Raw genomic sequence first — 13412 nt, forward strand, 5'->3', positions numbered from 1 at the left:
GTTCCCCCAGGTTCTCCGCTTGGCTTCTTTGAAGGGTCCAAAAACAAATTTTAGCAAGCTTATGCTTTGCTAGCACTTATCAAAACTGGCATTTTATATATTCAAGAATATGCAATGAATTCCTAATTCAACTGGTCGAAATAACTTTTAGTTGGCACCACATGTAGAAACGGAGAGGTGATGATGTTCGATGTCTAAATTGTCATTACAACTGTCGGCGCATCATGTGACCTCTTTCCAAACATTTTCCAATCAAAAGCATTTAAAGCGCCGCACATTCCTACAGACATTAAAAATGCCATAAAGACAGAGTAAAACCTTGGTTAGAAGACTGCTGCTTTGCCACCCAATTTCAACAAACTTCAAACGCACAAATTAGAAGTTAAGAAAAACTGATGAAGCTGTGGTGACTTATCCTCATCAGTCTGCTTGTGTTCACCGCAGGACGATGGGCTTCCCCCGTTTCTTAAGCCATTCCCGTCTTGCAATGCTTCAGTCCAATCTCTGCCCCCAAATTTCCTTATCTCGCCTTTCCATCTAGTTAGTGGTTTTCCCCCGCTTCTAGTCCTGCCTTCAGGTAGTCCCTCTGTCATTCTGGCGGTCCACCGGTTGTCATTTCATAGCATCGCATGTCCAGCCCAAGTCGCTTTCTTTCCCTTATTTTGAACTACGACATCTTCCCCCCAAGGTGGTTCCCTGGTCTAAGATGCTTGCTTCCTGTTCTGGAGAGTCACTCCCATCGTCCCTTGCTCCACTGCTTGTTGGGCTCATCAATGGCAACACGCATTCACTGTATAACAGTCTTCTCAGTGGTAGAGGTACCCTAGTGTTCATTATGCGAGTCTTCACCGAGGGCACTTTCTCGCCCGAACCTTACGACATCACAGGGACAGGCATATGCAGTTTGGTGGCCGCCGACCAAAGCCACCACTAAGAAACATGACTGCGACTGCAACGGTGCCTCTGGTTCCCTTTGATCGTACCATTTGATTACTCATGTGCAGTTAACACAACAACAACTTTGCTTTTAGCATTCCCCTTATTAAGTCACTGCTTATTTTTTGTAAAGAAAAGGTTTTTTGGGGTTGAGATAGTCGAGCGAGTTACAAAACACTAGTTTTTTTAAATTAAACAAGACTGTGCTTCATACGGTAGCCTTCAAAATCACACACTCATTCGAGCTCAAATTCCACACGATGACCACTTTCTATGGTGTATTCATTTTAACACAAATATGAGCAATAACATTCACTTGTCTATTTTCAATCAAAGTTCAGCTGGGTAAACCTTGACCTCTGCATGGACAGGTAGAGCCCTCTGTCGACTAAAAATTGAAACACGTTTAATAGGCAGGCTCAGGAGTGAACACCATTAAAATGTCATATGCGACACACCACTGTTTTATGTGGATCATGGTTTTAAATGGCATTTATTTTCCAGAACAAATAAAACCAAGTTGCACTGTGGTTTTTCAAATGACATTTCAATGTCAGTCACTTTAAAGGGACACTGAAGTGAATTTGTCAAGCTTCCGTTTTTGCTAGCGCTGCGTAGACTGGCTCAATTGCACAGTTTTCATTGTTTATCCGCGCGATAAGGCGGTATTTATTTTATCAAGCCTGAAAGAAGAGAAACTACCATGCACGGTTTGTGGCGGCTGCACCAACTAACCGCAGTGAGGTCAGGTAAAGGTTCTACGTGATTGGACGACGTCCAAGATTAGCATTAAAACAAGTTTTGGTTCCGTGAAACAACATGCTTGACATCCGACGTTATCGTTTGATGGGCATTCTCGATGTCTCAGTAACCGCCATTTTGTGTGTCTGCCATGTTGTCAGCTCTAAAATGCACCAGATAAGCCAACCAGGACGGCTTGGAATCGTAGTAATCACTAGCCGAAAGCCTACGCAGTGGATAAGCGCCCTCCGAGTCACCGCAGACGCTCAAATGCCATGCACTTTTCCCCCATCTTTGGAGCTTGCCTCACTCATGCCTGTATCATAAAAAGCGTGTTCGCACCAGGCCAAGGGTCTGCTGATTCTGGCCTGTGCCCACTGCCCACAAGCAGTCAGTGCTCATGGCAACAGCACATCAACGAGAACTCGCTAGCGCATCAGTGTCAGTCTTCGTGCGTTCTGCGAACTCGCTCGTGGAGCAATGAACGTTACAGTGCAAAAATGGTCAATTCAGTATAGAAAACATCGACTGAAAACAAAAACATTAACTTACCAAAAAAAAAAAAAAAACCAAGGATGTACGGCGGGGATTCGAACTTGCGACATGCAAAATAATATACCTAGAGCTCCAGACCACTCGGCCACGAGCCAGCACTGCCAATGTTGGAAATATGAAGTGTGCGTGTGTGTGCGTGTATATATATATATATAGAAACATAAGTCGGCAGTCTACAACGCCAAAGAAGGCATAGGGGTGTTGCTAAACTTTTTTCTTCTTTTTTTTTTTTCACTACGGGTAATGACGTTGCATTATTTCTAATATAGGGAAGACAGAAGGCAAGAAAGAAAGAAAGAAAAACACGCACCCAGAGTGGGGACCGAACCCACGCCTTTCGATTACATATCGAATGCCCTACCAATTGGGCATTCGAAAGGCGTGGGTTCGGTCCCCACTCTGGGCGCGTTTTTCTTTCTTTCTTTGTTGCCTTCTGTCTTCCCTATATTAGAAATAATGTAACGTCATTACCCGTAGTAAAAAAAAGAAGAAAAAAAAGTTTAGCAACACCCCTATGCCTTCTTTGGCGTTGTAGACTGCTGACTTATGTTTCTATATGTCCTCAACGAGCCCCTCATTTCCTAATTATATATATATATATATATATATATATAGGCAGAATAAGGGTTGGCAGTCAAGAAAACCTCGGAAAGCAAAGGGGATAATGCGGTAGGTCATAGAAAGATATGACGAATTTTTTTGAGTCAGAAAGAAAGTGGTGAAAAAATGCCCGCCGGGTGGGATCCGAACCAACGACCTCCATAATACCAGTCTGGTGCGATAACCACTATGCTACTGGTGGGGCGATTTCCCCACCACTTTCTCAGGTATTTATGAGCCATGAAGACAAAACACAAGTTTGGTTCATTCGAAAGATTGCCTCGATAGAATCATACTGACACCACCGTTAACGCACACTTCGCTCAAATAAGCTACATAACTAGGAAAAAACGGAATGGCCATGCGACCCACTAGCTCATTTCCCGCAACAGAACCTATGATGTCATATGAGCTGAGCTGTGCGATTGGCTGAGGACGGAAAAAGCAAACGCAAATTAGGCCCGGCTTATAGGCTTTCCGAACTAACTATTTGCGCTGAAGTGTAATGCATATTCTTTTGCAGCAGTAAGAATGGTGCGGTAAACAATGAAAGTTACGAAAAGGCACGTAAGCATAGAAGTACCGATGCTCACTGCTGTTGGTACTGGGCGCACTATACTTGTTTTAGCTGCACAGCACTCCGCCGCTTTGAAGTAGTTTTACAGGACACTGGCCGATTGGCGCAAGCGGCGTTGTCTTACGTGACCCCCTGTTTGTCGAGGATACCCCAGGTTTCATGAGACGATCACTTTTTACAGTAACAAAAACAAGCCAGGTGCAAATACGCTCAAAAACAAAGCAATGGCCGGACAACGGTTCGTGGATGACTATAGCAGCGCCATCTGGGAGGGCTGACGGACAGCAAGGCCGCAAACCCAAACGACGCAGTGGAAGTTCGCTTGAATACGCGCGCTTCTGGCGTCATTGCTGACATTACGAAAACCTACGATTTGGCGGGAGAATCAAAATTTTAACCTAAATTGATCAATTTCTCAGGGAATACGGCATCATTTGCTGCCGGGCAAGCGCTGCGGGCACTATAAAACACAAAATCTTTCGAATAAAACAAACTTGTATTCTGTCTTCATGGCTCCTTTAAGGCATTTTTTGTTTCCTGTGCTTGGGGGTGGTAGCCAGCGCCACTCGGACTACTCGGGGTGAAGGGGAACTTCTTTTTAACCCCGGGCCATGACTCGAGTGTCTACGACATGTCAAGAGTGGTCGACCAGCGTTGAACCCTCTTAAGCTACCTTTGGCACCAAGACTGCCAGAACAGAGGCCCTCGCTATGCATGCAGCGAATCAGAAATGGAAAATGAGGGGCTCCGTGAATTAAGACAGAATAAGGGTTGGCAGTCAAGAAAACCTCGGAAACCAAAGGGGATAATGCGGTAGAGGTCATAGAAACAGATGACTTTTTTTTTTTAGTCAGAAAGAAAGTGGTGAAAAAATGCCCGCCGGGTGGAATCCGAACCCACGACCTCCAGAATACCATTTTCCATTTCTGATTCACTACATTATATATATATATATATATATATATCATATGATTATGTAAGAATCTCAGTTGTGAACTTCTTTGTTCACAGTAAAGTAAACTGCTTCCAAAGGCAACATGCATGATAAAAAAAAGTGCCTGGGACCCAGCCACCGGTACAAAGCACTTCAATGATGTAGGACTCAATTTATTGCCCACCTCTTTTTCTTATTTTACACTGCCTTTCTTATTTGCAAGCCTACTGCTGGCTTTCAAGCCTTGTGCTATTAGAGTGCCTTTTCCATTGCAACCCATACTGTGGGGTCATCATCTTTCTCCGCACTTGTTAATTCTTTAATTTGATTCTTGCCTTTTCCCACATTTGAATGCCAAAAATATTTTTGTATTGTGCTTTCCTTTTGATGAATTTTATTTCTTTCAGCAGGCAAGCTTCTTTGGGGTAGTCATTAGATTTGTCAGAAAAAAAAATGGCTCCTAGAACAGAGCTTTTCAATAGCTAATTTCAAAGAACTGCTCCAATTAAATTTATAATAGAATTTTAAAGGTTGTATTGCACAAGGTTCTACAGTACCTTGAACTGTGTGACCATCCATAAATTTATAAATCAACAAACTTTTGCTGGAAGCATTCTCTCACCTACAATTCATGCATGTTCATGCCTACCCCTAAATCCCGATCAAGCAACCTTTCAGAATCAGAGATAATTGAGACAAAACTCAAGGGGGGGAGGGAGTGATTGCTTGAATTTCTAATGAAAATCGTGATGGTCTCAATAAAAATTGTGCACCTCGACTGCTTGTTAAATGATGATAGAGCAAAGCCCAGATTGACCAGGCAGTGCTATTTACAACCCTTCTTTATACCACTCTTTTCAGACGAGAAGAATCTGTTTTTGCATAAATTTGTTTTTTCACACTCGATAAGAGCAATGCAAGGGATGAAATGTGTTACACTTGTGACAGGTGATATGCTTTATCATGCTGACTCTTACGAAATCGGCACTGTGCATTTTGAAACTGGTCGCTTATGAAACTGGCCTGAACCGGAGAGAGGGCTTGCTAGGTCAGGGCACATGGACAAGATTTTTTGGCATATTTAAAAATATGCACAGTAAAGTCTTACGACATATAAACCTTGTGAGAGGGTACACATCAAGCAATTACACTGTCTACCATCACACCTAAAAATTCATTATGGGTAATCGAATCAAAATGCAGGCCTCCCTAAATAAGAGTAACTATCCGTTTCCACAGCTGGCTTCTTTTTTTTTTTTTTCTTATCGATATTTTCTCACAAGACCCAAATGATTGTTGCCAAGCTTAGGTGCCTGCATCACATGCCGACAGCTTCTGTGTGGTACTGCACCAGGCGATAGCACGGGAAACCCATTTTATACCCCGCAGCCACTTCAATAGAGCTACTTAGGTGAAAGGCTCGACTGATTACGCACACAGACTGAATACATGATTTACACGATATGTCACGAGAACCACGAAAAACCAAAAAGTGTGCATTCAACAAATGGTGGGCTACAAGAAAATTGCATTACATTCATTGATAGATTTCATACAGGATACTCAGAAGCTTACCAGGTATTGCACTGCATTCATTTTTAAATGAATGCAAGTTTTAAAATGCTTGAATGAAAAAAAGAAAAACACTGCAAGAGCCCTTTGAAATTTTCCGTCTCCAACCTGACACTCACTGTGCCTATGTGCAACGTTTTGGAGAGCCGCGATATATTGGACATCTGTTCCCAGACGCATTGTTCTGTACAATTCTGCTCAGGTTAACCTTACACGTACCTGCTCGCACATATCTAACTCCAGATGTTATCATGCCGCTGCGTCACTTTATTTTGTCAGGAGATCGCTTCCAGCTGTCAAAATAAATTAGTACCCTGTCAACGACATGCCATAGCACACGAGTTTTTTGAAGAGACATGTCGACAAGTGTTTGACAGCAGACAATACATACTGCCCAGAACAGAAGCGATTTTCTAGTTACCTACTCAAACAAAACCATGGTAAGTGCACACCAAATAATGTTCCAGCTGTGCAGTGGCACTAAAACGTTGAATGGCATTATACGTGAGGTCCGTGCCATACGACACCGTCGAATGCAATCCACCGTTAAATGCCACCAAGACACACACCTGTTACAGTAATGAAGTTTAGAACTTTACACACAAATTAAGTTGCTAGCTAATCTGAAGTTTTATTAAATGTATTACTAGAAACAGCTTACAAATTTGCTGTGTAAATAAAAAAACATTACACAGCATAACCTAATTGACAAAAGTAAGTAAAAATTGCCAGGTTTCGTTTTTTTTTTTTGCACAAAAGCTCCTTGATAACAAAGTTCAAAGTTTTGCTGATGGGCAGCAATAAAACGCGCAAGCTTTGCTCATATAAAGCAGATGCAAAATATCAAACGGGAAAAACTCAGTGGCACCTCTCCGTATTGTAATGTGAAGCGCAGCTCTCATCTCAGCTTTTTTGTTCTGAGGCTTTTACATCTGAGAGTACAGGGATATGAAGCAGTGTTGTGAGAAACATTCTAATTTACTAAAAGCATTAAGGCAAACGTTACTACCAGGCATGCGGGAACTGTAACCATGGAATTAAAATGCGAGGCCTTGAGCTTTCAATGTCATTCTTGCGCACGCACAGCACAGCTATTAGTGGCGAGAAAGCTTTATTTCACAATGCACTCTTCTTTGATGTGCACAGCATCCATGTGTTAAGAAATAAATGCCCGCACCCTCGCTGCACTTTCTGGACACCCTTTATCAACACAGCATAAATTCGAGTTTTTGACAGTGCACAGTCAAACTGAGCACGCGCAAACATGAATGTGCCCCAATTAAGGGCATCCCATTTATGTGGTCTTCATTAACCTTATGGTGGAACAGCATACTTACATCCAGAGGAAACTCAGACTGCCAAGGCACAAGAAACTGTTGTGCTTGCTTAATCCACAGCAGATCTAAATTGTGCATATCTATTTTTACTGCCTTCAATAACGCAAAAAAATTATTTTACCTGCAACTATGTCATGTGCAATGTGGTTTACCAATGAATGGCTGGGCTCCAATCAAAACACACACAGCACACCCTCCAAGTAAAAACTTGCAGACAGACCCTCACCAACAACAATGTACTACCATTGCCGATTGTGTCACAAAAGCGTTCCCGTGCCTTAGCATTTAAAAGCTAACCACAAGAGCAGCACAGCTGAGCAAACGTGTCAACTGCATTGCAATCAATCACTGTCCCCATAGCTAGTAACGTTACGCTTATGAAAGGTACCACCTTTCAACTGGAGTGACTAGCCCCACATACTCTAACACAATGTAAACAGGAGGAATGCCTTTCCTACGCGCCAGTGGGTAAAGAAAGCGTGCCCCCACCATAAATATCTGAGAAACACGAGGCGCATTAGCTAACCTGGCATTGGTGGACCAAGTCGAAGATATGCACGGAATGTCATGCGTCCTTACGGTGGCAAAGAAATGCTAGCTTTCTCCGCCACTTTCCAGACGTTTTCGGTCAGCAAGTGAACGAAGGAATAACAGTTCTCACACACGCACGCGAAAAAAGATGCAAGATCACCGCAGTCCTAAACCATAAAAAGACGTGAAAGGGAGGCGTTCGGCACCTTCTGCATACGACTCAGTTACAACACCATACATTTTGTGGCTGTGAAAAAAAACACTGCGCAGGCTGGAAATCCAGGGGCATCGCAGCTCACAACCGCTCACACACTCGAGGACTCCGACGCAAAGCAAGCATCACAGATAAGACGGCGATCGCAGAACGCGTTCACTAGTAGTAAGGTGGGGACGGTACCTCAACAAAGCACCGAACTGACCGAAAATATATACATGCATATGTTTTTTTTTTTCTTTCTCTCTTTTACGGCTACCTGGAAGCCTAGAACAAAAGGCATCAATTAAAAAAATAGCCCATTGAAGGAAGCTATTTGCTGGTTTACTCCAGACTACACAACACCCGACTAAACGATGAGTGGGCCCTAATTTCAGTTTGCGTTACAAAGAAAGCACCCAAGGGCTGTAGAAATATTTCGGGATTAGGAGAGAAAGAGCTCTTAAGATATAAAAAAAGTTCCTATCGTATCGCTAGTCAGACGCCGCGGCTGAGCTGGACTCCCGAATTTCAGGCATTTCCAGCTTAACCTGAGCACTGTACGGTACGTACAGCACCCTTCGGTCCGATTATTCAATATTTCAATTGCGACAAACGGCGGAAAATTAATTAAAATTGAGTGTAAGCCTAAAACGAGGCTTACCTTTTGAGCGACAATGACCGCCGTGGAGCGCCGAAGCGTGAGATGGGTTGCCCGTCGGCCTTTTCCAGCCTCTCCAGTTGTTACAGAGGCTCTCGGGTTCGCTGATCCAGGAGCAGAGGGAATCTTCCTCGAAGCGGTCGCTGTCCTCAAAGGAAAAACGGTCTCCTTCGTCCCAGTCAAACATTACCACGCCTGAGCACCGAGGGCCGATTGGAGCAGCCCACAGAAATTTATACCTCCCGAATTATAACATCCAGAGTCTTTACCAACGCCGCGCTGGGACCCATCTCGGAGCGTAGGAGCCAAATTTCGTCAACAACCACTACAGGACTTGACACGGCGGCAGCGAAACCTTTGAAATGGTCCTTTTCAGCGTGCCCCCCCAAAATGAGCGATATTATTGGGATCCCTTGTTGTCAGCTGTCCTGGGCTCAGCTGCCCATTTTTTTTCTCTCTCTTTTTCGCTCTCTCCCTCGACGCTTGGTCGGCTCGGATACAGCAAACTAGGTCCCACAAGTGTCAACTGTGCAGCACAAATTTAAGCGTAAGAAACTAATCTGTCATACGTTTGAGCCACAACCATTCAGACGACCTTGTTGAGCCTGTAACAGACCTAGCGTATGTTTACGTTAAAATTTCTCGCCAAGCGTTAGCGATAGCGCTTTTGCTAATGCAAACAAAAACAAATAAATATGAAAGTGCCGCGCATAAAAGCACCTAGTTTCGTCGCGATTGGCCAAAGTTATAAACCCCAAAACAAACAAGTTTAAAAAACAAATAAGTAAGTAAATATTAAAAATAGTTATTTAAACATAACTTTAGGGTTTATATAATTTTTTATGTAATAATTATAACTTGTGCGGAACTTCTCCCGAGCCGGCATGCGCACTCCCTCGCGTACCCTCGCTCATGCGAGCGAGCGTCCTGTCCTGTGGTTCGTTTGTGTGCCTAGTTCGGTCGGTTCGGCAGTTCGTGCGCTACCCGATTGCCGGTGGTTTACGTCCGAGGTGCGCTAGCACCTCGCGTTAACGTACGCGTCTCCTGGTAGCCTAAGGTACGTAAAAATTGTTTCGAGCGACTTATCGTTGGTATGTATGGGTTCTCATTTAAAAATCGCATGCTCGTCTTTTTTTCCACGTGGTTTCAGCAGCTGCCATGGAGGAAGACAACAAGATCAAAGCTCACCGAGCCCGTCACAGCGGCCGGAAGGCCGAAAAAAAGGAGAAGAAGAAAGAACACGTTCAAGATCTGACAGCCAAGCAACGAAACCCCAAGGCCTTCGCTGTTCAATCGGTCCAGAAGGCGGAGAAAAAATTCCGAAGGCAAGTTGTGGCTATGACATGCGGGACGCAGGCAACGTAGTGTGCGCACATTGTGCGCTGACTCGTTCATGTTGAAATGCACAAGTCCTTCATCTAACATTGCGTAGATGTTCCCCTTTCTTTTCTTTTTTTCAGATCGGGTACAGTTAGTTTATGATAAATTAATAAAACAAGGCTCTGATGCATGGCTGAAAGCAATGAAACTGCATCCGCGTCTGTTAGCTTCAAGTCCACCTGCGATACTAAAACCTTCAGTTTTGCCTGTTAGTATCGGAACATCCCTTCCTAACCTTCCTTTTTTATTCACCTACGCAGTCGCACTACCGAGACGCAGGGTCCGCGTCTCTTGTGCGTCAGCGCGCGACCCACAACAGCGTCCGCGTCTTCCCACCTCTCACGTATCAATCCCTCAACTATTGCTTGACAAGATGGGAGGCGATTACACACTACTTGTCGTGTAGCGAGTTCGTGCGTCTCTTCAGAGCAAAAATCTCCGATTGGTGAATACGAAGCCAGAGACAGTACTACATGTCTAGTACCCTGCGCTTTTAGTGCTGCTTTATTTTTACTAGTGTGGAAACGCATTCTTTTTTTTTTTTTCATCTCGTTTGGGGTTTAAGCATTTAACGTTTTTTTTTGAACAGTTTGATCCAAGCCCTAGCTAATTCAATCCTTGCGCTACGGGATTGAATCCATTTGCTGGAACGTCGCAGAGTAGGTATAAAGGTGTGTATAGCGGTAATTTGCGCGTTTTCTTGTGTGCGATTACAGTTGCTTGATCAGGTAATTTTCAAGCCTTTGTCAGTGAGTCTGTATTATAGAAGGCTGCAGCAATACTTCAGTTTTCATTGGGGTACGAGAACTGGTGTCACATGGGATTTCGCACTGTTACGACTTCTTCAGTTGTTTCAGCCACTCTGAGGGCTCCCTTGTATGGCGTTGCAGTGTCTGGGATGCATATAACCAGTTATTGCTGGTGCCCAGCACTTGTTGCGTATTCCAACTGGGGTGCGTTTATAAAATCTGACTCTTTTATGAATTTACATTCTGGTGGTGGATATCTTCCTGGGGGAAAAAAATTTGCCCACATTTTTACCATGCTTTGCCAACTTGTGGTTTTCACATTTACACTCCCTGAGCATGCTTTTAGTGCTTGGAACACCGAAATCATTTTCTAGCACGTGCACCCAGATATTTAACACAGGCCAGCTCAACTCATTTGGTTCGTGCAAGTTTGTTAATCACAGTTTAAGGATCCTTTTGCTTATAGTAAGTTTTTATAGCAGTTTTGCTTACCTTTCTCCCAGTAAGAATGTAAAAAATCGCAGGTTGAAACATTTGCTTTTAAAGCACTTATTGATTAGTCATGCAAACAATCAATCGATTAGTGCAAGTGCTAGTTATGTGCGAAGAGAGTGACCACTTCATATTTCTTTCGCAGGGCTAAGGATCTTCAGGAAAAACGTCACCATGTCCCCCTTGTGGATCGCACCCCTGTGGAGCCTCCGCCATACATTGTGGCCATTGTTGGCCCTCCGAAAGTGGGGAAGACAACCCTTGTCCAGTGCCTCATCAAAAATTTTACAAGGCAGTTTGTGAGCACCATCACGGGGCCAATCACAATTGTGTCTGGTAAGGGAGGCCACTTTGGTTGGTCTTCTTTCCTGTCGTTTGTTGTTGAAACCTTTGTGAGCCAGGGCTGCACCCCAGACTCTATCCCATCTTGTCCCAGTGAATATTGCCATGAGAGCAGTCCCCCCTCCCCCCAATGCACAGCTCAGGTGGCTGCTGCTCCTTGGTGGAAAAAATGGCACTGATTGCTTTCAAGAGTTTTTGCTTGCAGGCAGTGTTCTCTTCTTTTTGAAGAGTTGGGGAGCATTTGGCGTTTCTGAGCTCTTCAGTTTCAGGAGTCAGTTTTAACAAAATAACTTACGATAGTCGTAGTTTTATTTGCGCAAAGAGTGTGCCCACCCAGTGGGGTGCACGGCTAGACAGAAAGGTGGCTGCCCTTGCACAAGTGCACCTGCTAGCCTGCCATTGGGTGGGCAGAGATGTGACAACAATAATTGCGGGTATGGAAGAAATAAGCAAACAAACGAAAAATGTTACAGAGCAACAGAAAATTGTAAGGACGTTGACAAAGTACAGGAAGAGGACACAAAAGCAGGACACACAGAGAAATAATAGGGACATATATGAGGTACAAAACACAGAACAATGTGTATGGCAGAGTGTGAGGGCGAGACTAGCAGGTGCGTGCCGAAAGAATGTGTGTGTACTGACGATACAGTCTCGGGATGTCTCTCTGCCTCGAGGCAGATGCTAAAAGGCAAGTCGGGATTTTTCTACCTTATAATGTATAACCTGTAGGCTAGATTTGAATTTCGGAGCCTGAGAAGTTGGGATGAGTGAGGCTTTCCTCCAATACACAGAATGAAACTCCAAAAGCAGTTGCTATGCAATTTTGCACCCTGTGTATGCCTATCGCGTTTTTGCTCAGTGGGAAACTGCTGCAATAATGGTCTCTTCCCAAACTATTGACAACGTATGGCGTCTTGGGCTGCTGAATCAAATTCTTTTTAATTGTGTCACTGTCATTGTCGGTGTCATGTGAGCCCATCACAACATGATCATACTCAGAATCTCGCTGCAAGAGCAAAAGCCTTGTAGGGAGGTGCTGTGCATATTTATAAATACATCACTACTCATTGTTATACTGGAAACTTTCTGGAAACCCCCTTGAAATGATGCTCTCATGGTGCTGCATGGCAATGCATGTTGCTGACCATCATGCAATGTGCCAGACACTGAGCATACAGTTCAATCTCTGTATAGAATTACCAATGCTGCTGCTGGGGTCCAGTCAGTCGCACATTTGCATCAGGAATGCGAGGTCTGTTGATACAAATCTGGCAGCAGATTGAGACGTTTGATTGCATACAGTGAGGGTTTGTGATCCAGGCTACTGCAGATGCACATTATTTAGGAAACGTCTGAGTGGAAAGTGCCCACGTATAGACGGCTGTGCATACAGGTTGTCAGTTTTAATTTGTATAATTACTAGGAGTGCTTAGTTTTCTCCCTTCTTTTTGGCATATCTTGAATGAATTTTTAACTGGGAAAATCACCTTTGTATGCCAATGTTCTGCTGACTGTGCTGCTTGTGGAGGAAGAAATACCAAGCCAGTGAATACGTGCGTTTACATGAATGTGACAGTCGCATATCGCATTGGTTTATCGAATTGGGCGAATTCGACGCGTTTGCATTTACATGCATGCGCATTGGAAACTAGCGCCGCCCTGTGTCATGTCTGGGAGTTGTGGGGTTGCATTTCCGGCATTACCAGTTTCCGGTAGCCGGCAAGTTGCTTGTGGTTGTTTTGGAGTCTAGTATTGCAGCTAAACCGAAACCTGCGGGTCGTTCCCCGGTCCACCCGATCAACTACGATG

General features: G+C 44.1%; 2 protein-coding genes across 5 annotated transcripts in view; one reads left to right on the top strand and one right to left on the bottom strand.

Moving 5' to 3' along the window:
• Positions 1 to 9328, bottom strand: part of Dora (zinc finger SWIM domain-containing dorado) — a 115862-nt gene extending 106534 nt beyond the window's left edge. For all 3 annotated transcript variants that reach the window (XM_077678351.1, XM_077678358.1, XM_077678344.1), the window contains exon 1: positions 8641 to 9328. In XM_077678351.1, coding sequence (XP_077534477.1) covers positions 8641 to 8824 — 184 coding nt within the window. In that variant the 5' untranslated portion in view covers positions 8825 to 9328. The remainder of the gene's footprint in view (positions 1 to 8640) is intronic.
• Positions 9329 to 9523: 195 nt separating this feature from the next.
• Positions 9524 to 13412, top strand: part of LOC144146409 (ribosome biogenesis protein BMS1 homolog) — a 46786-nt gene continuing 42897 nt past the window's right edge. Inside the window, exons 1-3 of one of the 2 annotated variants that reach the window (XM_077678366.1) lie at positions 9524 to 9694; positions 9788 to 9962; positions 11404 to 11594. In XM_077678366.1, coding sequence (XP_077534492.1) covers positions 9796 to 9962; positions 11404 to 11594 — 358 coding nt within the window. In that variant the 5' untranslated portion in view covers positions 9524 to 9694; positions 9788 to 9795. The remainder of the gene's footprint in view (positions 9695 to 9787; positions 9963 to 11403; positions 11595 to 13412) is intronic. The other variant, XM_077678372.1, reaches the window with a different exon arrangement.

The sequence above is a fragment of the Haemaphysalis longicornis genome, unplaced genomic scaffold (genome assembly GCF_048455015.1).
Source record: "Haemaphysalis longicornis isolate Haplotype H1 unplaced genomic scaffold, Haemaphysalis longicornis Haplotype H1 scaffold_1, whole genome shotgun sequence".
NCBI classification, from domain to species: Eukaryota; Metazoa; Arthropoda; class Arachnida; order Ixodida; family Ixodidae; genus Haemaphysalis; species Haemaphysalis longicornis.